At 45.0% G+C, this 22635-nt stretch overlaps 2 protein-coding genes across 6 annotated transcripts in view; both read right to left on the reverse strand.

The window, feature by feature from the left end:
* The window catches only part of LOC147008687 (S-adenosylhomocysteine hydrolase-like protein 1), a 47789-nt gene extending 44273 nt beyond the window's left edge, over positions 1–3516 (reverse strand). For 3 of the 5 annotated variants that reach the window (XR_015053238.1, XR_015053239.1, XM_085863861.1), the window contains exon 1: positions 3325–3516. Coding sequence is in view for 3 of the 5 variants with exons in the window: in XM_085863861.1 (XP_085719987.1) it covers positions 3325–3450 (126 nt within the window). In the remaining 2 variants the exon portion in view is untranslated. The remainder of the gene's footprint in view (positions 1–3324) is intronic. The other 2 variants (XM_085863860.1, XM_085863859.1) reach the window with 2 other exon arrangements.
* A 2894-nt stretch (positions 3517–6410) lies between these two features.
* On the reverse strand, positions 6411–16327 carry MANF (mesencephalic astrocyte derived neurotrophic factor). Its single transcript, XM_085863571.1, has 4 exons — positions 16030–16327; positions 14244–14371; positions 9813–9954; positions 6411–8234 (listed from the first exon to the last, which is right to left on the reverse strand). Exons 1-4 carry the CDS (start codon positions 16109–16111, stop codon positions 8056–8058), a joined length of 531 nt encoding a protein of 176 aa, XP_085719697.1. The 5' UTR covers positions 16112–16327; the 3' UTR covers positions 6411–8055.
* Between the last annotated feature and the right edge of the window lie 6308 nt (positions 16328–22635).

Consider the following 22635-nt stretch of genomic DNA (forward strand, 5'->3'; position numbering starts at 1 on the left):
AGTTATCGCAATAATGAAAATCTGCTTCGCATGCATGGACAGAGATCTGAACAGACAATCTTAAAACAGTTGCGGAGGCATAAAAAGAGAAGGGCAATGGATTGGCAGAGAATATTGGAGTCATACATCGCACAATAAAATTAACAATGACTTAACTGGGTAAGGATTGGCAGGCCAAGCCATACTACCGAAGAATGGAGACAATTGATCAAGTCAATAACAAAGAGATTACGAGACCAAACAAACAAACAGCGAGAGGACAAACCACACAGCCATGCTTTGATTTTAAAAAGGTCTTTATTACAACGATAAGAATTCAAACATATAGCATGGAGTGGGAGGGTGAGGGGGAGGGCCGAGGAGGGGAAGGGCCGACGAGGGGAAGGGCCGACGAGGGGAAGGGCCGACGAGGGGAAGGGCCGACGAGGGGAAGGGCCGACGAGGGGAAGGGCCGACGAGGGGAAGGGCCGACGAGGGGAAGGGCCGACGAGGGGAAGGGCCGACGAGGGGAAGGGCCGACGAGGGGAAGGGCCGACGAGGGGAAGGGCCGACGAGGGGAAGGGCCGACGAGGGAAGGGCCGACGAGGGGAGGGCCGGACGAGGGGAAGGGCCGACGAGGGGAAGGGCCGACGAGGGGAAGGGCCGACGAGGGGAAGGGCCGACGAGGGGAAGGGCCGACGAGGGGAAGGGCCGACGAGGGGAAGGGCCGACGAGGGGAAGGGCCGACAAAGCGTGACAAGTAAGAAGAGGTTGGGGGATTATTTGGGAGAGGAGGAAGAAGTATATAGCAAAGTAATGGAAGCATAAAAGTGACAAAAATAGAGGTAAAGAACTGGTAAACATTTAAAACAGACGAGATAAGCTCAGATAATAGAGCCACCTTTAAGGCCTTGAGAGAAGTCATCCGACTCGTAGGAGCATTAAATGCAGGAGTAACAGGACAATGGACGACGGTACAAAAGAAACATTTATTTATCAGACTGTGACGACAGGTTAACATTCAACTCTTTTTTTTTTTATGGAGAAGTGGAAATGTAACATCTTAAAATAGAGCAAAGGGTGGCTCAGTGATGTCTTTGCTTCTGGACTGTGTGATGGAGAGTTCAGTTATCAAAAGATTGATATCAAACAAAAACTGCTGCTGAGAGCACGAACCGCAGGGCCATCGTACTTCTTGAGAAACGTAATCTCCAAATACGCTGAAAAGCTCTCCCTGTAGCAAGCCTCCAATGAGAGGTAAGGTTAGATGTATTTGAATCACCTTTGTGAAAAAGTAGGAGGGTGAACTTTATCGAGGGAAACTGTGAACCACAAATGACTCGCTCTTTGTCACATATAATTTCACGACCAGAGTTATAAGAAAATGGTGAACATTTTAACTTACCCAGACTGCGTAACAAGAAACCTGCGGAAAATGGTGCGTTCTTTAATCGTACATGAATCTGATGACACCATCCATCCAGTCATCTTGTTCCATCGGCGTAAGGATGAGTTCCGACAGAGAGATTCATTGTTGGATCAGGGCACGTGTCAAGACCGGGTTGCCACTCTGCTCGTCTTTGGAGCGGAAGCGGAATTTGTAATTTGTTCAGGGTGCCAGCGATAACTCTCCTCCTCTTTACGAAAGACACAATCGTATCGTTAACGCTCACCAACGACCAATACCGGCAAACGAGAGACCACGTTTTCCTTCCTTCAAACGGACAGCGCACACACCGATGCCTCGCCCTGAATGTCAAACACCAGGGTAAGAACTTACAGCTGGGTTGAGATTCGAACACAGACTAGACTAGACAGACCAAAGGCACGTGTGCGTACCTCAAAGCTTTCCCGCAAGTGCACATGACAGCACAGTTTAAGGACTGTGAGGAAGCAGCAGCACAACGAAAACACATCCAACCTTCAACAAGATTTATCCAAGTTGAACTTGTGACCTCATTCGAACACCCAGGTGTTGCACCGCGGGTACAAAGCATGGAGAACCATTCATAAGAAGGCAAACAATTGCCAGACGACAAGAATATATTCCACCAAGAATATACAAGCCTGGTGTCTGCGTAACGGTTATAAGGGGGCTGGCTTAAGATCGTAGGGTCTTGAGTTTGAGCCCCTGTTGGCCGTTGAATCAACACCGAGTGCGGTCGACTCATCCAGTCATCCTTCCGAGGTCGGCGTAACGAGTACCAGCGTTCTGGTGATGGTGGTCGTATGGCAGCTTAGTTGCCGGGGTAGCTATCATTTCTTGAAGCGTGACTGTGTCGCTGATGCAGTGCCCCTCTACCAGTACACACACTGGAGCTGGTACTCATTTTGTCAACCTTGGAAGGTCGACAGGCTGAGCCAACCCCCTGGTGTATTAATTCAGCGGCCGACGGGGCTTGAACTCAGGACCCCAGGATCCCAAGCCGCCACCCGAACCACGAAGCCAACACCAGGATGAGCGTACTGGTAATGGAGGGCGCTGAATCAGCATCACCCCCAGGAAATGATGCAACCAGCAGCCACAGGCTGCACACGACAGCGAGCCGAGGAACAGACGTCTGGCAGAGAACGGCTTTCGAAGCAAACACGGCTTGCCCACATCCGTGACCTCAGGTGCTCGGTGTACAAAGGCGGTTCAAGGTAAGGGGAGACATCGACCCCTCGATTCCATCGTTCAGTCCCCCCCCCTCCCCCCACCTTCCAAGCTGGAGACGTTGTCAGTGCATCACATGCAGGACGAGGATGTTAGGAGGAACCGATGTGCATTCAAAGTTTAATCAATTACAAGGACATCAGAGGACGCAAGGTGCTCGGGATTCGAACCTGGGGCTCCCAGCAGCGTGAGTGAGCGATGGAAACGTTAAAAAAAAAAAAACAAAGGAGGAAACTCGATCGCATCAAAGGGCAACGTCACGGGCTCGTCAAGAAGAGTCGCCGAACAATGTCGATGTCAAGAACTTGTTAAACCAAGCTGTGCTGCCTCGCCAAACGGTGTCAATCATTAAGGTAAGATTAACTATAAACCACGACACAAATGTGTCAATCACCAAGGTAAGGTTAACTATAAAAATTACAAACGTCTCATGGCGATTGCGTAACACTCCAAGCCCTTGGCATGAGACGGCGATGACACTCGGACCAGTCACGAGACTCGTACTCTAACAACGAAACAAGGTAACAACGTCGAACTGCATTAAAAAAAAAAAAATACCGAGGACGCTTCAAACGTCGGGAACGTTCGAGACATTTCTCTGAGGTAAAGTGTCGTCGTTGTGAAAGGTCACGCACGTCAAGTGAAAGGTCACGCGGATTGACAAGTTGAAAATCCACAACCTCCTCTACCTTTCGCTTGACGACACCGTCCGTCTCGGCGCCGACGCTACGAGGCGCCTCCCGCAGCCCCAACGAGCCCGTCGAAGCAGAACCACCGACTCCTGCAGGAGACGTCACCGCCGTAACCGCCGCCATCGCTCGAGGAAAGCGGGGGCAGTGTGAGCCAGAAACGGAAGCGGAAGCGAAATAAAGACCGGAAGCGCGGTTTTACTTCACCTCTTCCGGCTCTTGTTTTTAATGCCTTGCATATTCGGCAGCGTTTCTAAAAAATATATATATATTTAACACTTGTTTCCGCTGTTATGCTTAACTTTTGTCTCGTATAAAATAGAATTGTGAATAAAAAAATTAAGGAAGGTGGAATTACTAACCAAACTGAGAAATTTTACGATACACCTCACGAATCCTGTGAAACCTTTGTGGAATGCAATCGTGTCACGTGACCCGCAAGATGACGCACCACACGGTGAACATTAAGTCCAGGAACGTTTAAAGGTCACTTTACCAAACCAACTTTACCAATTAAAGGTCACTTTACCAAACCAACTTTACCAATTAAAGGTCACTTTACCAAACCAATGCCAATTATAACTGTAGTTAGTTTGTAATAATATTCCCAGGGATGGTTTTTAATATCTCTGTGAGGTTCTTTGTCATCATTCTAGTCACTCCATCACTGGCACAACTTTGGCATTCTTCAGTTTCCAGGGTCTTTTCTGATTCATTCTTGAGGTCTTCGTATTTGGTCATTTCCTTGATTTCTGCATCATTTGGTCCAAAATCATCGGTAACACCAAATTTAGCAATGCCTTCTTCTCTCTTTTTTGTACTTAAGTATGATGTCTCGTCACAATGCTTTGTTTTCGATGTTCACGCTCAATGGGATCATGAGGTCGTACGTGAGTGGTACTTCCATGTTTTCAGTCCATGCTTTTGATTAATGTTCCCACAAATCTTCGAGAACTGAGATACCAAAGTTTTTGCAGATCTGACTGTGGTTAACATTACAAACTCTGTTGTGTCATTATGTGTACAGCTGTTCTGACATGAGATTTTTTTGTGTCCCTGTTCGGTCATTAAGTGGAACATATTACTCTCTTTGCTCACGCTACCTCCACCCCTCACCGATCTATCTCTCTCTCTCTCTCTCTCTCTCTCTCTCTCTCTCTCTCTCTCTCTCTCTCTCTCTCTCTCTCTGTCTCTCTCTCTCTCTCTCTCTCTCTCTCTCTCTCTCTCCAATCAACCCTTCTGCAGAATGAACCTGATGGTGACTGTGATGTTATCAGGAAGATTGTATAAGCTAGATAGATTGGGGTAACTCGGCTCTTTGTCCCTTTGCTATTACACGCATATTTTATTCCGCATCACACGAATACTTTATGTCCCTGCTCTACAGATGCCCTTGTGAATAAAACAGTCTTCACTGTGCCACATGTTTTTCCTCGCTCTCCACTTTGTGAATAAACCCCTGTTAATTGTTCACCTCAACCTGTTCGTAGTGTTCCTTCCTCCATTGGTCCAGCACAGTCTGTACTATTGTTGGATGGGAAATTTTACCCCAAATGATTTGCTCCCATTAGCCAGTGCGTACCCATGGTTCTCTTCCAGCCATAGTTAAATAAATAGACGGGTACGTACTGAGGGCATGGACCTCGATTGATCGAGTCAGCTCACCAAGTAAACGGTATCGGACGGGCAACTCTGTTAGAGTTGGAAAGTTAATTGACGTTCATGGTTGCTTAGTAACCCGCCAGGCAGCAGAGTTATCCGTGGCATGTCGGCCTACATGTCCGGGTGTTCGGGAGGAACCCCAAGTGGTAATCCTCAAACCCCGAGTCCATAACGATATTATTTTATTTACCTGAAGTGCAAAAGTCTACATAGTATCTCTGTTTGTCTCCTTGCCTGTTTGACTCTGAGTTGAACGTGCAACTATCATGTACCTAATACGTGAAATAACCTGTAAGGACTTCTGAAATGTTTGGTTGAATCCAGATGCTGGGTTGATTGAATGAGTGGGACACTCAGACATCCACAGATAATCCGGGTACTTGTTCGAAGCATATTAACGTGGCCCAATCCATCACGGTGGCAATCCACCTTTGAAGGAGGGAGTGAACCTCAAAACTCTAATCCACCACTGTGGTGGCAGAGTGTGAATATAAATGGATGAGAGAGGGGCACTAAAGATGTTTGGACAAAGGGTGATCAAGAATTAGCCTTACCACTACATGAGACCTATTGTTGTATATCCATGGACAATTCTTGCTTGATCACCCCAACTTCAGAAGAAGAAGAAAAAAAAAAAAAGGACTAGTGCTTGAAACGCCAGATTATGCTAGCTTCCCATAACGGTGAGCAAACCTCAATCAACGTTCTGTTGATTTCATGGATAGTCTCACTGGCTGGTTTTGTGATAGAAAAACTCAAGAAACAACCCAGCAGTTTGATATGGAGGTCAAAACACAGCTGGCTGAGCTCAAATGAGCTGAGCTTCACAGCTCTAATGGTGAATGTGCAGTTAGTTGAGTGGTGTGCTTCCTGTGGAGCCATGAAATGTTGGGGTCATGGTGTTCTTTGTAAGGGGATTGCTGCTGGAGAGTGACTGTTGATCCAAGGATGTGTTCAATATCTTCCACCACATCTGAGCCCTTGGTTCACCGATGCTCTATTTTGTACCTGGCCACACTGCCATTTGGGCCTGCTCCGTGGTGGTACCCCCTCCCCCATATGGTTCCCGGGAGTGAATGCTGTGGTAGGCATGCTAACCTTCAGCTCTGAACGAAGGGTTAATGCCCAAAATTCTCATTTTTTCCCCTACTTTGACCAAAGTTCTGTACATTTCATCCGTCGTTCAATACAAGTTTTCACCAGTAACATTAGTTCACAATAAGCTAGTTCCCCAGGCCTTTTGCAGGATTGGCGAAAAGCCCTTGGGCTCAAAACACTTTGCAAGTCACAAAACGTGATAAGTCTGCTGTTAAAGTTATTGCAGCTCTACTACCTCAACCCATATCTAGTTTTAGGGTAGTGAAGATAATTACATTTTATTATTCTAATCCTATAATTAATTTGAAAAAGAAAAAGACAGCAAGTAGAATCAACATGTGCTTCGTTTTATTCCGAAATAAGTAAACCCAGACCTGAATATCCTTGATCCCACAAATATCAAATATGGCAACAATGCCGAAACACCACCCTGAAGATATTCATGAAAATTTGATCAACATATTTCCACCAAACTACCATCCCTACAAATGCTATCCAATCCACACAGTCAGAATCTCCAGGAGGTAAATAATATGGACACTGAAGGGCCAGATGTACCCATACTGGCCCAACCTGCATAAAGTCTGCAGCATCTTTGCGCCCCCCCCCCCCAAAAAAAGTAATCAAAATAAAAGAAAATCAAATATTCTAATAATTTAAACAGCACATTCATGGAAAAAAAAGGATAAAGCTCCATAAATTAATTGAGTTCACAATTCCTACAAACAAGATCATATAATGGAGTGGTTCCCTAAAGAAAAAAAGCAACTAAAAATATTTCCATATTGAGCGGGGAGTGGAATGAATCAATTCATATTATTATCAACACTCAACGTGCAAAGGCTGCAAGCCACAGGATAAACGGTGAGAACAAGAATGGCAAAAAAAATAAATAAATAAAACCACTAAAACAATGGGCCCCAAAAAAACAACAATCGATCTCAAACCGAACAGGGAACAAATCGGTCAAAAGCAAATATCAACTCGCGTATCAATATTTTGCGTCCATAAGGGAAAGACGATAAAACAGTTAGCGATGAGACCTCTGGGTTAAAAACAAACAAACAACTTGCATTTACTGCTTCGAGTCTCTGGAGCTGGAAATCGCTTGTAGGGAAATAAAGCACAAATGCATTTCCACAACCAGTTTATCCCAAAGGAAAAAGTTTCAAATCAACATGAAAAAGGGCAACAAATATATTGACGACATGGAAACCCAAGAACAAAGCTGTACAAGCACACCACTTCCTCACCATTTCCATTCCATTCGTGCAACAATGCGTCCAAACGAAGCGGTACGACACATTACAGGACGGCAGTCATCAAATGGTCCAGCCACGCTCGCAGGCAATGGACAAAGGTGGTGGAACACCAACGTGCTTCGCAATGTCGTCGATACAAAGTGCAAGGAAAGCCGTGAGGACGTCGCTCAGGGTAATAGGGTCGGGAGGAGGTTCGGAAACGACGAGAGTTAGAGGTTTACAAAGCCAGGTTTACAAATACCCACCAAAATGAGATCGCTTTGTTACACAGGAAAGGCAACAAGAATGAAAGAAGATAAAGTCAGCGGTTGATTCACAACTTTCTTCATTGCTGAGATTTTCCCAGAGATACACCTTATTGTCCTTCCAAAGTGACTGTTGCTGGATGAACCACATCTGTGCAGCATTCCTTTTTCCTATCTTGAAAAAACCTTATTCACAAAATTACCTTTTATTTGTTATTTCAAATTATTAGTTAGTTGGTGGAGACTCTGTAATGAAGGATTGATCAAAGTCTAGAATTGCATAAGCGTTAGTTATTGATCACTTAATGTCCCTTACAGCAAGCATGATATGTTTTGAGGCTTCATAAATAGTAATAATAATAATAATAATAACGATAATAACAACAACACAATTATCGAAGCTGAAGCATTTGATGTCAAGTGGTCCATGTGCGGCAGCACGGCCAAAAGGTGTTTGCAAGGCATCACAAATCGCGATGCGCAGATGAAGTCTGGTACTTTGGCAGGAGCTCCTTAATCCGAGTCACAAAATCGGACTTCTCCGCACAGCCCTTGCAGGTTTCATCCCAACCATCCAGAATCTTTCGCAAATCCTTAACACGGAGCTTCTTAAAATCCACAGTACGCAGGTCTATCTGCTTGTCTAGGGAACAACCAGGAAGACCGAGTGTAATCAAAGTATTATGGTGGGAAACATACAATGACATGAAAGTATTGTTATGACAATATTACAATAGGATACAAACGTAACAAGAAAAAGAGCCATCAGAGATTGCAGACCCTCGCCAGGGCTTGTTTTGTGTGGTGTTTGTATACCGGTGTGTTACGTAATTAATGAGACAATTAGAACTGCCACTTTATAACTACAGGCATTGAGGACCGGGTACAAAGGCGTCTCACATTGATCGGACACCCGACTCTGACCCACGACGTTTTTCATTATTATTCAATTGAATTTAGAATGGGATTAAATAGATTCAATTCAAATCAAATAGAAGACCAAACATGTACAGTCCTGCATTAGAGTAATCAGAAGGAACCCAAAGAAGAATAAAGCAAAAATGAAGTCATCAAGAGGAACCTGGATAGGATTCGCATTTCAGCTGCTACTCCTCTACCCTCAACCCCATCCAGGCACAGCCAAGTGAGCCTTATTCAAAAAAATTAAAAATTAACTAAAATTAAAATTAAAAAAAAGAACCCACATCAAAAATATTCCATAATTCTGGCTGCCAGATCATGTGTATGATCAAGTTGAAATTTAAAACAGGTATTCTCCATCACCACTTGATCATAATTGTGAAGTTTCATGTCAGTTGATTAAGCGGTTCCAGAGAAAACAGTATGTGATATTTTCTTCACTCCAAAATGGCTGCCAAACCATGTGACCGATCAATTATTCCTTAACAAACTTGTTCACCCAAGGCTTGGGAAACATTTGTGTGAAGTTTCCGCTCGATCTGTCCAACCATTCTGGAGAACATTTTTATGGGTTTTAGGGAAAATCCAATAAGACTGCGAAACCATGTGACTGATAAGATTTTTGAAGTTTTTTTTTGGAAAACAAATAAATAAATAAATAAATAAAAGCAATATGGCTGCCGAATCACGTAACCGATGATGTGAAAACATTTTCTGTAGACCATTTTATCCCTAAATGACCCTCAAAATTTTTTCATACTGATCAGATGTAGCGTTCTACATATGCAATTATGATGTCATCAGGAAGGCACCGATGATGTCAGAAAAAAAAACAGCAATCACACTTATTCCCCATGAGGAGTACTTTCCGTGTTCCAAGTTTTAATTTTTTCCTTGGTGCCGCTTTCAAAGATCCAAAGTTTTTCCACTTTTCCAACACGGCTGTCTCACAACGTGACCTATGACATCATAATTATCATTAAACCATTCTACATGAGTAGTCGCTCCGATGGTGAAAATTTTGTCTCAATCCGACAAACGGTTGCGGAGAATAAACACTAAAGTTCTGTGGGAACAGAGAGACAAAAACAAACGGACCCAAATGCAATACCCTCTCGTCTGGCGAGGGTAATAATACGATTAGTTATCCATCATTAAGGACTACAAGGTGCTGACGTATTGGGCTTTAACCTCCGTCGGAGCAAAAGAAGACCTCTAATCTCTTGTGCTGCCCACATAGACTGCAATTTTAGTGCTGCAATTGGCAACTACATCGGTACTATAACACATCCTGTCTTACCATATTTTAGCTCACAAATCTGAGAATCCTTCTTTTGCAGCTTCTCGCAGATCTTCTCCACGGGCACGTGGTAGCTCATTGGCTTGGACACCTCGTTCACAATTTTAGTTGCTGCATTAGCCGTTGCTCCAATGTAATAGCACTGTTTGTGGGAACAAGACGTAGAACAAAAGTCCAAACAGGTGATAATCAGGCAACTGTACTGTACTGTGTGCGTGTACACACACACACACACACACACACACACACACACACACACACACACACACACACACACACACACACACACACACACACACACACACACACACACACACACACACACACACACATATATATATATTTTATTATTATTTACATTCACATACATACATACAGAATCTTCAGAAAAGTATTCACAACCCTTCACCCTTTCCACATTTTGCTGTGCTAGAGCCTCAATTTAAAATAGATTCAATTAGGATTTTGTTTTTGTCACCGATCTGCACAAAATACCCCAAAATGACAAGGAGAAAACACGTCAGAGTTTTTTTGCATATTTATTTAAAATGAAATCCAGAAATATTTAATTGACATAAGAATTCAGCCCCCACCCCTCAGCCGCCCCCCACCCACACCCCACAGGTCATTACTTTGTAGAAGCACCTTTGACAGTGATTACAGCTTTGAGTCTCCTTGGATATGTCTATCAGTTTTACACATCTGATTTGGGGATTTTCTCCCATTCTTCGTTCTAGATTTGCTCAAGCTCTGACAAGTTGGATGAGGAGTGTCAGTGAACAGCAATCTTCAAGTCTTTCCACAGATTCTCAATAGGATTCAAGTCTGGGCCACTTAAAGACCTCACGTTCTTGTTCTGAAGCCATTACAGTGTTGCTTTGGCCGTGGGCTTGGTTGGGGTCATTGTCCTGTTGGAATATAAATCTTCGCTGCAGTTGAAGGTGTTTTGCACACTGAAGCAGGTTCTCCTGAAGGATTTGCCTGTATTAGGCTCCATTCATTGTTCCCTCTTTCCTTACAAGTCTCCCAGTCCCTGCTGCTGAAAAGCATCCCCATAGCATGATGCTGCCACCACCATGCTTCATGGTAGGGATGGTGTTAGATGGGTGATGAGCTGGGCTCAGTTTCCGCCAGAAGTAGCGCTTTGCGTTTCGGACAAAGAGTTCAATTTTCTTCTCATCAGACAACAGAATCTTTTGCCTCATGCTCTCAGAATCTTTCAAGTGTATTTGTTCAAACACCAGGTGTGCTGTCACATGCCGTTTTCTCAGGAGTGGCTTTCTGTCTGGCCACTTTTCCATAAAGCCTAGATTTGTGAAGTGCTTCAGAGATTGTTGTCCTTCCGGCAGGTCCTCCCATCTCAGCCAAGGAACACTGTAGTTCTGTCAGAGTGGTCATTGGGTTCTTGGTCACCTCCCTGACCAAAGTCCTTCTTGCCCGGTTGCTCAGTTTGGTCGGACGGCCAGCTCTAGGAAAAGTCTGGGTAGTTCCATGTTCTTTCCATTTTCGAATGATGGAGCTCACTGTGCTCTTGGGAACTTTCAATGCTCCAGAAACTGTTTTGCACCCTTCCCCAGATCTATGCCTCCTGATAATCGTATCTCGGATAGAATATGTCACTTAGTGTGGCAGTTCTACTGACAGTTCCTTGGACTTCTTGGTTGAGGTTCTGCTTTGACATGCACTTCCAACTGTGGGACCTTATACAGAAAGGTCTGTTTCTTTCTAAATCATGTCAATCAATTGAGTTGGCCACAGGTAGACTTCAATCAAGTTGTAGAGACGTCTCAAGGATGATCAAAGGAAATGGGATGCACCTGAACTCAATTTGGAGTGTCCTATCACAGGGGTTGAATACTTATTCATGCAAAACATTTCAGCTTTTAATTTGTAAAAATTTCTAAAAAATAAATAAACAAATAAATAAACCAATGTCACCCTCAGGGTGACCCGTATCTTGCCAAAAGGTGACCACGTGCGACTTCTTTAAGGTCACACTGAGGTGAACAGAGCTGCTATTCACCAGGAGCGACTCCTTGAGGAATATCTGCCTACGAGAGATTCCGATGACCATGAAATATGTGTTTGCCTCATAACGTCACCAAATGACGTCATGATGTCTCAAGCTTGACATATCCAGAAAGCACTCATCGAGGTGTTCAATTTGAGGTACTACACGATATGGTTCCTAAAACATGAAAATTTGACCTTGGGGTCAAATATGTTTGACCTGAGGCACTAACCATGAAGGTCAAGGCCAATCGCCACCAAAAATTAATCAGCTGAGCGCCAGACCATGAACTATATTCTCATGAAGTTTGAAGACGATCCGATCAAAATTACTCAAAAAATAAGGGTTTCATCGACTCCCCTGATTTGCGACAAAGTGACCTTGACCTTTGACCTTGACCTTCAAAATTTTGTGCACTGAAAGGGACCTCTATAGGCCTCTGATATGCGAAGTTACAAAAATTTCCAATGATAACTGTGCTCTGCAGAATTTTTTATACGTGATTACAGACAAACAAACAAACAAACAAACAAAAAAATAAACCAATGTCACCCGCAGGGTGACCCGTATCTTGCCAAAAGGTGACCACGTGTGACTTCTTTAAGGTCACACTGAGGTGAACAGAGCTGCTATCCACCAGGAGCGACTCCTTAAGGAATATTTGCCTACGAGAGATTCCAATGAGAATCGTTCTACAGAGTAACCATGAAAAATATGCGTTTGCCTCATAACGTCACCAAATGACGTCATAATGTCTCAAGCTTGACATATCCAGAAAGCACTCATCGAGGTGTTCAATTTGAGGTACTACACGATATGGTTCCTAAAACATGAAAATTTGACCTTGGGGTCAAATATGTTTGACCTGAGGCGCTAACCATGAAGGTCAAGGCCAATCGCCACCAAAAATTAATCAGCTGAGCGCCAGACCATGAACTATATTCCCATGAAGTTTGAAGACGATCCGATCAAAATTACTCAAAAAATAAGGGTTTCGTCGACCCCTGATTTGCGACAAAATGACCTTGACCTTTGACCTTGACCTTCAAAATTTTGTGCACTGAAAGGGACCTCTATAGGCCTCTGATATGCGAAGTTACAAAAATTTCCAATAACTGTGCTCTGCAGAATTTTTTATACGTGATTACAGACAAAAAAAAAAACAAAAAAAAAAAACATACAAGCTGACTAACATATCTGGCAAAAACTTCACTTTGGCAAGATAAAAAAATCCCCTTTCACATTTTGATGTATTATGTGTAAATAAATCAGTGACAATGAAAAATAAAAAATAAAAAATTTAATTTAATCCATTTTAAATTCAGGCTGTAACACAACAAAATGTGAAAAAGCTCAAGGGGTGTGAATACTTTCTGAGGGCATTGTGATTTGAAAATCGTCTCTGTGTGTTTGTCTCACTTCTGTGCAACTGCTGGACGGAATGAGGTGAAAACTGGTGGTTGTACTCGGGGAGGGGATGAAGTGGAGGGGAGCGGTTGCACGAGGAGGTTTTCGGTGATGAAAACAAAGTCATAGCCCAGGGGTTTCAAGGTGTGGGGCGGTATGGAGCCCAAAGTCTCTCGATGTAAATGTGTATTGTATAGCGCCACCCGGTGGAGGTATTACAAGTCATCCCAAAACACGTCAATTCCGGGAGAATTAACTCAATCTAATTCTGGGGAAATTAATCCGCTGCAAGGACGAGTTCTTCGTACCTCGTAAATTGCAACAATGAGCAGCTCTTTTGTTCTTCTCTTTCACATGTGGAACTACCTTACCTGAGGCTGTTCAATCCCACTCTTCCCTCCCAGGCTTCAAAATTATGCGGTGCACAAACATGTCACCCACAATCTCATATACCACCATTCTCCCTACCTAATCATTACTTACGTTGCTTGTTGTAGCCAATTGTCACCCCACTGGCCCTACTGTCAGTACGAGGCCACTTTATCCTCTGTGCTCAACTGATGCTGATGCAATGCGCTCGACTTCCTCAACGGCTCCAATTGCACATTGCATCTCGTGGGATCGACCATGGGGGAAGCTTTGAACCCAAGTCTTCCCCGTACGACTGGCCGGCAATGGCCACTGCCACCGACGTTTGACTACAGCAGACTTGCGATTTGCTCATGGTGCCGGTGATAACTCACCGACTCTTGGTGGGATCTAATGTCCACAATCTAACGCTAACAGTCGGGACACCCAGTTTACCATCCATCCAAAGGAATGTATCGCCTGCCAGCAAAGTATTAGGGTGAGAGTATATCGTTGGTTAGAGAATCAAACCCAGATCGGACAGGTCAGAGTTGAGTGTGCTTCCTCTACAACATTCCATCAGACTCCAAAATGATACACAACAAAACCCAAGTACAATTATGATCAAGTGCAGCATCATTATGATGCGGAGATCTTGGACTTACAAGGCGGTTGTCCTTTCCTTTTGCTGTCTTGCATGCTTCTTGCAGTTTTTTCTCGACTAACACAGGTGTGAGCTCACTCTCTTGCTCGACCAGTGACGCTTCCAATTTCCCAAGGAAGGCGATGCAAACTGCAAAGGAAAGAAATAAAACTCACCGTCAAGATCCATCATTCATTCGCATTACCTGCTTTACATCCAGGTGTGTTCACATCGCTTCAGATTCGTGTGAAACTTTAATCTTGATGCATAAAAAGTATTTAGATTTTCAGAAATGGTAAAACCAAGGAATCCCAATGGTATATTGAGAGATGGGTAAGGTCGCACAACTGAATATAACTAGTAAACTCGGGGGGGGGGGGCACCTGGGTGAAGGGAAAACTCAGGGGGGCGACACCTGTGTGAAGGGTAAACTCAGGGGGGCGACACCTGTGTGAAGGGTAAACTCAGGGGGGTGACACCTTTGTGAATGAAAATTCAGAGCGATACCTGGCTGAACTCGGACAGGAAACTATATGGCCCACCGTGGCAGTGCTATAAAAACTTTAACACCCGTTGATAATGTATTGACTAGGAATTTAACCAATACATCAGCACACAATATCCTGCCCTTTTCAAGAGATATTGGTATGTTTAATATACACAACCTAAATGCAGACGAACATTAGAGACCCATAAACAATAGCATTGGTTTTGAAAAGTCTGGAACCCCTACCCTTCTCTACCCTTCACACTCCCTCCCCTCTACCCTTCTCTACCCTTAACACTCCCTCCCCTCTACCCTTCACACTCCCTCCCCTCTACCCTTCTCTACCCTTCACACTCCCTCCCCTCTACCCTTCACACTCCCTCCCCTCTACCCTTCTCTATCCTTAACACTCCCTCCCCTCTACCCTTCTCTATCCTTAACACTCCCTCCCCTCTACCCTTCACACTCCCTCCCCTCTACCCTTCTCTACCCTTAACACTCCCTCCCCTCTACCCTTCACACTCCCTCCCCTCTACCCTTCTCTACCCTTCACACTCCCTCCCCTCTACCCTTCTCTACCCTTCACACTCCCTCCCCTCTACCCTTCTCTATCCTTAACACTCCCTCCCCTCTACCCTCCTCTACCCTTCACACTCCCTCCCCTCTACCCTTCTCTACCCTTTACCCTCCCTCCCCTCTACCCTTAACACTCCCTCCCCGCTACCCTTAACACTCCCTCCCCTCTACCCTTAACACTCCCTCCCCGCTACCCTTCTCTACCCTTCTCACTCCCTCCCCTCTACCCTTCTCTACCCTTAACACTCCCTCCCCTCTACCCTTAACACTCCCTCCCCTCTACCATTAACACTCCCTCCCCTCTATCCTTCTCACTCCCTCCCCTCTACCCTTAACACTCCCTCCCCTCAACCCTTCTCACTCCTCCCCTCTACCCTTCTCACTCCCTCCCCTCTACCCTTCCCTACCCTTATCACTCCCTCCCCTCTACCCTTCTCACTCTCCCCTCTACCCTTCTCACTCCCTCCCCTCTACCCTTCTCACTCCCTCCCCTCTACCCTTAACACTCCCTCCCCTCTACCCTTATCAATCCCTCCCCTCTACCCTTCTCACTCCCTCCCCTCTACCCTTCCCTACCCTTAACACTCCCTCCCCTCTACCCTTAACACTCCCAATTAATTACCCCCACCTGTCGTACACCAACTATCATTCCAATCTCTAAATATTCCCCCCCAATCACAGCCCCCAAAAAACCTGCCAATATTCGAGGTCCCAAGTGTGATCCGTTCAGTTTCCGGTCACTCACCTTCACACTCTCCCTCCTTGAGTGCGCTGGCGGGTGCCAGGAGGAGCGTCAAGACCGGTAGAAGTACGGACTCCACCAACATTTTGGAATTTTCAACAAAGACCGAGCTCGCCACAACAGCACGGTCCACGTCCACCACTTATTGAGAAATAAGAAGCAGATGGATCAGCACGGAAGGAAAGAGCACAGCACAGCACAGCACAGCACAGCACAGCACAGCACAGCACAGCACAGCACAACCGGGAAACCCAAATTAATGGTCCACAAGGCAGTCAGCTGGCACTTCCCTATTGGCTGCCGTCGTACTGACGTCATACCGGAATACCGGGAAATAGGGATTCCCACCTTCCAGTGTCCTGTTTCAACTTTCAGTCGTTTATTATTTTTTAATTTTAACATTTTATATCTTCCTCATACTCCCTCCTCGGTGTGAAATTGGACAACTGGAGGTTGAGAAGTTTTCAGGACGCGTCGATAAATAATTTTGGTGTTGTAGCACCGCTTTGCCTGCAGGTGGCGCTGCATCACGGAGCACGCTTTCCTCAGAGAGGTAATCTCGACGGCGAGACGTCCACTCACGGACAGCGGATTAAGGGTCGTGCAACGAACTGATCGTGGTTCACAATCTTTCAAGACGGGGCCCTGAAGGCGTGTGTGTAGTGGGGGGGGGGTTCACTTTGCCGCCAAAACATATCACCTTGTGAGTGGTGATGAACACAATGCAAAGGGAATTCTCCATCTCAAAGAAAGAAACTGTGACGTAATGAATCGATTTAAAAAAAAACGTTTTCCCCCCGATGTTCAACTCCACCAGACTATCACAAAATTGGGGGGGGGGTGAGGTTAGGTTAGCAGAGAAAGCAAGTGGAATAATAACACGTTTAATATTTACAAAAACAACAAAAATTATAAAATTAATTTGTAATAATTCGTAATGTTAATAACTATCGATATTGTTGAGCGAATCCACACTACAGTTTATTATACGAAGACAAAACACCCCCTCATTAGTAAATGGACTAACCCACGCGCGTGGTGGGACGTTACGGGTTTTAAAATGGAGCACCGAGCCCAGGAGGAGGAGGAGGAGGAGGAGGAGGAGGAGGAGGAGGAGGAAGAAGAAACTCCTGGCCAATGCTGTGGACCCAACGTTTGGAGAGGTTGAGGACTAAAAGGAAAAAGTGGTGCTAACAAGCGAAGAAAGCTCAACAATAGGGGGAAAGGGTTCAAAAAAACAAGCTCATTCCTTCGTCCTCTTAATGATGACGTCATAAAAACGAATATGACGTCATTGTGATGTATCAGGTTTGCTATAAATTATCTGTGCTAATGCCCGGCTTGATTCCCGCAAACAAAATTCAAACAGCTTGCTGAGTTTCGGAGATAATGGTATAGGCGATTTCCATTAGCAGCGATATTATGACGTCAACTTTTTTTTTCTAGGAAGAACTTCCAAAATCGGAGATGGTTACTGCCTGCGTGTGGGCTTTCTGCATATACATGGCAAGTTTCACGAAGATCCGATGAAAACTCTGGGTTGTGATACAAAAAATGTCAAAAAATAGGAATGACGTCATAAAATTGATATGACGTCATAGTGATGTATCATATGTGCGGTAATTAATCTCTGCTGATGCCCTGTTCGATTCCTGCAAACAGAATTCAAAAAGCTTGCCTAGTTTCGGAGATAATTTTTTAGGCGATTTCCATTAGCGGAGATATTTTGACGTCATAACTTTTTTCTCGGAGGAATTTTCAAAATCGGAGATCGTTACTGTCTGCGCAGGGTATTTTTACATATATACGCCAAGTTTCAGGAAGTTTCGATGAAAACTGTTGGCTGTGAAACAAAAAACTCCACAAGAAGAAGATGAAGAACAACAACGTGAGTAAGACTTGGAGATCCTCCACGAGGGTCTAAAAAAAAATTATCTCCGAAATTAAATTTTTCAGTTACACAAACGGAAAAACCAGAAAAGGGTCTTCGGTCCAGCACATGTGCTGCAGTGTGTTCAATTACCAAGCAGCTTGCTATCGCTTGCTAAGCCAGCCGTTCCTTATCAACGGTTTCGTTGGATTGTTTAAGCCACTTAGCGAGCGCTCTACAAGCTGCTTGGTATTGAATGGGTCACATCCCTGATCCCCTTCGACGTCTGTGATACAATGAGTGCAGGTTCAGTATCTCCAGGAGGGAAGGTGACGTAGGTAGGCAGGGTAGTAGGGTAGGTAGGGTAGGTAGGGTAGTAGGGTAGGTAGGGTAGTAGGGTAGGGTAGGTGATGTAGGTAGGGTAGGTAGGGTAGTAGGGTAGGGTAGGTAGGGTAGTAGGGTAGGTGATGTAGGTAGGGTAGGTAGGGTAGGTAGGGTAGGTGATGTAGGTAGGGTAGGTAGGGTAGTAGGGTAGGTGATGTAGGTAGGGTAGGTAGGGTAGGTGATGTAGGTAGGGTAGGTAGGGTAGTAGGGTAGGGTAGGTAGGGTAGTAAGGTAGGTGATGTAGGTAGGGTAGGTGACGTAGGTAGGTAGGGTAGGTAGGGTAGTAGGGTAGGTGATGTAGGTAGGGTAGGTAGGGTAGGTGACGTAGGTAGGTAGGGTAGGTAGGGTAGTAGGGTAGGTGATGTAGGTAGGGTAGGTAGGGTAGGTAGGGTAGTAGGGTAGGTGATGTAGGTAGGGTAGGTAGGGTAGGTAGGGTAGTAGGGTAGGTGATGTAGGTAGGGTAGGTAGGGTAGTAGGGTAGGTGATGTAGGTAGGGTAGGTAGGGTAGGTAGGGTAGTAGGGTAGGTGACGCTACTCAGGAATGAATGAAGCGAGTTGCCCGTCTCTGTACCTTCTAGATGTTGGTCCCCATCACTCTTGTATCGCAGATGCCACAAAACATTCCCATACTCAAGGTGGGGCCTCACCGACGTTGTGTGGAGGATTGGGAGCATCTCCAACGTCATAATACCCCATTCTTCAATCCCATTGTTCCCTCAAGGTGTTCCATTCAGCTATATTAACATCGCCGAGCTGACTAACTGAACTGACGGTTGATGTCGCGTTACTGATATGGACACATGGCCAATGCTGTGGACCCAAAGTTTGGGGAGGTTGAGGACTAAAAGGGTCAAAACCGATTAATTATCAATACAAGTTATTAAAGGTCTTACTTCGGATATTCAGCTATTTTTTGAGGTGTACGTTTGAGATTAAGTATAATTGGGATTACTTGTAACATCCGTTAACTATTCATGAAATGCATGAAGAGGAGCTGTACCTACACAATACATTCATTGTTCTACATCAAATTATTAAATTTTATGGGAAGACAATAAACTGTGTGGTTTGTGTGGCGGTGCTGAAATCAGTCGAGCTCGAGGTTTCATGTCGACCAACACCGACAATATGTGAACCAATATTGTGTTAACCGAGACCACGAAGATATATCAGAACAAGAAAAAGAGCAATCAGAGATTGCACACCCTCGCCAGGACTTGTTTTGTGTGGTGTCTGTGTACTGGTGTGTTACATAATTAATAAGACATAATTTGAACCGCCACTTTATAACTACTGCAGTGATGCCCGTGTACCAAGACATCCCGCTTTGATTGGACACCTGACCCTGACCCATGACATTTTTTTATTACTATCATTCAAATGAATTCAGAATGGGATTAAAATAAATTAAATTCAAATCAAATGGAAGACCAAATAGGTACAGTCCTGGATTGGAGGAATCAGAAGGAACCCGAACAAGCAAAACGCAAAGATGAAGTCATCAGGAGGAACCTGGATAGGATTCACATTTCAGCTGCTACTCCTCTACACTCAATACCCATCCCGGCACAGCCAAGTGATCCTTATTTAAAAAATAAAAATAAATAAAAAACACAGATTAAAAAAATTTAATAATTCTGCCTGCCAGACCACGTGTCCGATCAGGTTGAAATTTATAACATCCATATATTCCTCATCACTACGAGAAGGTTGAAATTTAAACATGTATTCCCCATGACTACTAGATTATAATTGTGAAGTTTCATGTTGATCGATGAAGCGGTTCAAGAAAAAATTTTGAAATCCACATGCTCAAAGCCACGACGAGAGCCCCAAGTCCCCTCCTCCATGCATAAGCACCCACTCGCACAGTTCTGCACTGTACCATGCCTGCGAGAAGCGCCATCTCTCGCAGGCCACGAACATGCATGTGAGCATGGACATAGTCCCATGCAGTGAAGGTAATCCGATCAGCCCCATGGATAAACGACCACAGACGTATCAAATGTGCCCAATTAAGCAATGTGCGAATGGAGGGAACACGGAGAGGGATTCCACCAGACCGAGGAATGACCGAAAGGCTGCGGGGCCGAAGATAAGACTGATGGGGTGAAGGAGGGATTGGTGAAAGGATGTTTGATGAAGGGGAGGTAATTGGTGGACTGTTGAAATGCCGATGGAGTAAAGGAAGGAAGATTGAAATAATGTTTTGTTAAGGGGAGGTAAAATTGATGGATTGAGAAAGGCAGAGTAGGGAAATGGACCGATGGTGCGGAGGAGGAATGATTGAAAGTCACAGAGGGATTGAAAGGATCGTTGCTGTCAAGGAGGAATGATTGAAAATAACAGAGGGATTGAACAGAAGAATGGTGTTAAAGAAGAAAGATTGAAAGTAACAGAGGGGGAGGGCATAGACATTACACTGGAAAAATAAAGCCAAGCCAATGCATGCCCACCAAACAACCTTTGACAAGGGACCAAGGACTATCTATACAAAAACTAATGAAGTAACTGATCCTCGGATCACCTGCGTGTCCAGGTATGCTCTTCCCCTGGGGTAAACTTTCCAAAACCATAACATTTATATCTAAACATGTGGAGTGTGAGGAGCACACCCTCAATCTCCATTGGACATAGTCCTACACCGCGTTTGATGTTTAAACGACAAATGTGGTCATCATTGGTGAGATATATATTGGTATGCTGTCCTGATAAGGGCAAACAAGCTCGAAATCTGGAAAGGTGGCTCCATTTGATGTTTAACTGATGTTGACCATGAAATCATTGTCTGTTTGACAGAGTCGCCAGGCCGAGGCCTCTGGGTTGGAGGTGACACTTTGGTGTAGGACTTTGTCCAAAGGAGATCGGAGGAGTGTTCGTCACACTCCACATGTTTCAATTTACCCGCCAATCATATCACATGCCTTCTGATTGAATGGTTTGCATTAGCGGGAACAATCGTCTGGGTGGCAGATGGACGGTTGTTCTTTGCAGATTATGTGGTTTTACCATGTGAGACATAATCCACGGTGATGCTCACCAAAACAGTCAGGAGGTGCGCCTGATGTTTAAATGATGAATGTGGTCATCATTGATTAGATATTTGTCGGCATGCCATCCTGATGAGGTTAATTGACCCTGAAATCTGGATAGACGGCTCCATTTGATATTTAATTGATGTTGACAATGTAATTCTTTGTCTGTTTGACAGATTCGCCAGGCCGAGGCCTCTGGGTTGGTGGTGACGCTTTGGTGTAGGACGATGTCCAATGGAGATCGGGGGGAGTGCTCATCACACTCCACGTGTTTTGATAGATATATATATATATATATATATATATATATATATATATATATATATATATATTGTTGTGGAAATGGCCCTTAATGTGTTACTAAATATAGGATTAGCCCAGATCCCCCATTAAATGCATGTTTAGCCAGGTTGTTCGGTAAATGGCTGTGACATGTGTGTCGGCAGGTGGAAGAGGCTGTTCATTGGTGGTGGACTGAGAGATTCTTCTTCTTCCTTCCTCTCTCTGGACAATAGACTCTGCCCAGCGTGCTGAGAGGGGGAGTGGCCTGGGGAAGGAAGTGAAACTGAAGGGAGGAGTTTGTCGGCTTCGTAAAGGGGCGCGCCCCAAAAAGAGAAGGTGGTGAAACTGTGAGTGCCGAGGGGGCGCCGATCGGCTGTACACGGGACGGCTGTGTCCGTTTTTGTGAGGAATGAGCCGAAAGAAAGGCAGGGAAGGCAACAGAGAAACGACGAGTGTCGAGTCGCGATCTGCTGGATGAGCAGTCGGCTTCGAGGCGAGCGTGCGCCGGAAAAAGGTGGAACTGAGAGCACCGAGGTCAGTCTGCGATTGGCAGAAGCTGAACCTGAGTGGGCTGAGTCTGCGATCGGCAGAAGCTGAACCTGAGGGTCGAGTCTGCTATCGGCTGAGAAAGAAAAGCTGGACCTTGTGAGAAACCAGCTGAGACCCACCATTGATCTGACGGTCTTGTGCCGTCGACATTGCGCGGGGTCAGAAGGCGCTGAGAAGGGCTTGCGCAAGCGGTCCCTTGAGAAGAAAGAGTACGGCGCCGCCATCTTGCCACACGGCGTGCTCGAGCTTGGGAGCTCGTCTCCATGGACATCGGCTTGTCACGAGCCACATTCGTGCTTTTGACACTTTCCTCTCGTCCATGAAACATCACCAAGTTCTCCGTGTCTTGTCTGCATGTCGTTTAAGGTTTATCTCGTTAGAGTTCCCTTCAAAACCCATAATCTGTAGCTCCCGAGTTAAGAACGGGTTATAGATTAATTAAAACATTGTCGTGAATGTTTTGCTTGTGTCGTATTCCCCGATATCCCC

The sequence above is a fragment of the Eptatretus burgeri genome, chromosome 18 (genome assembly GCF_056783735.1).
Source record: "Eptatretus burgeri isolate ZD-2024b chromosome 18, Ebu_testis_v1, whole genome shotgun sequence".
In the NCBI taxonomy this organism is placed as follows: Eukaryota; Metazoa; Chordata; class Myxini; order Myxiniformes; family Myxinidae; genus Eptatretus; species Eptatretus burgeri.

Bases quoted from the DNA above. Each gene is read 5' to 3' on its own strand.
- MANF (XM_085863571.1), bottom strand. From the start codon at position 16,111: ATGTTGGTGGAGTCCGTACTTCTACCGGTCTTGACGCTCCTCCTGGCA. The intron at 9,955-14,243 runs GTAAGTCCAAGA...TCCCACAAACAG, and splicing joins AAGGAAAGGACAACCGCCTT to TGCTATTACATTGGAGCAAC. The intron at 8,235-9,812 runs GTAAGACAGGAT...GTTGTTCCCTAG, and splicing joins GATTTGTGAGCTAAAATATG to ACAAGCAGATAGACCTGCGT.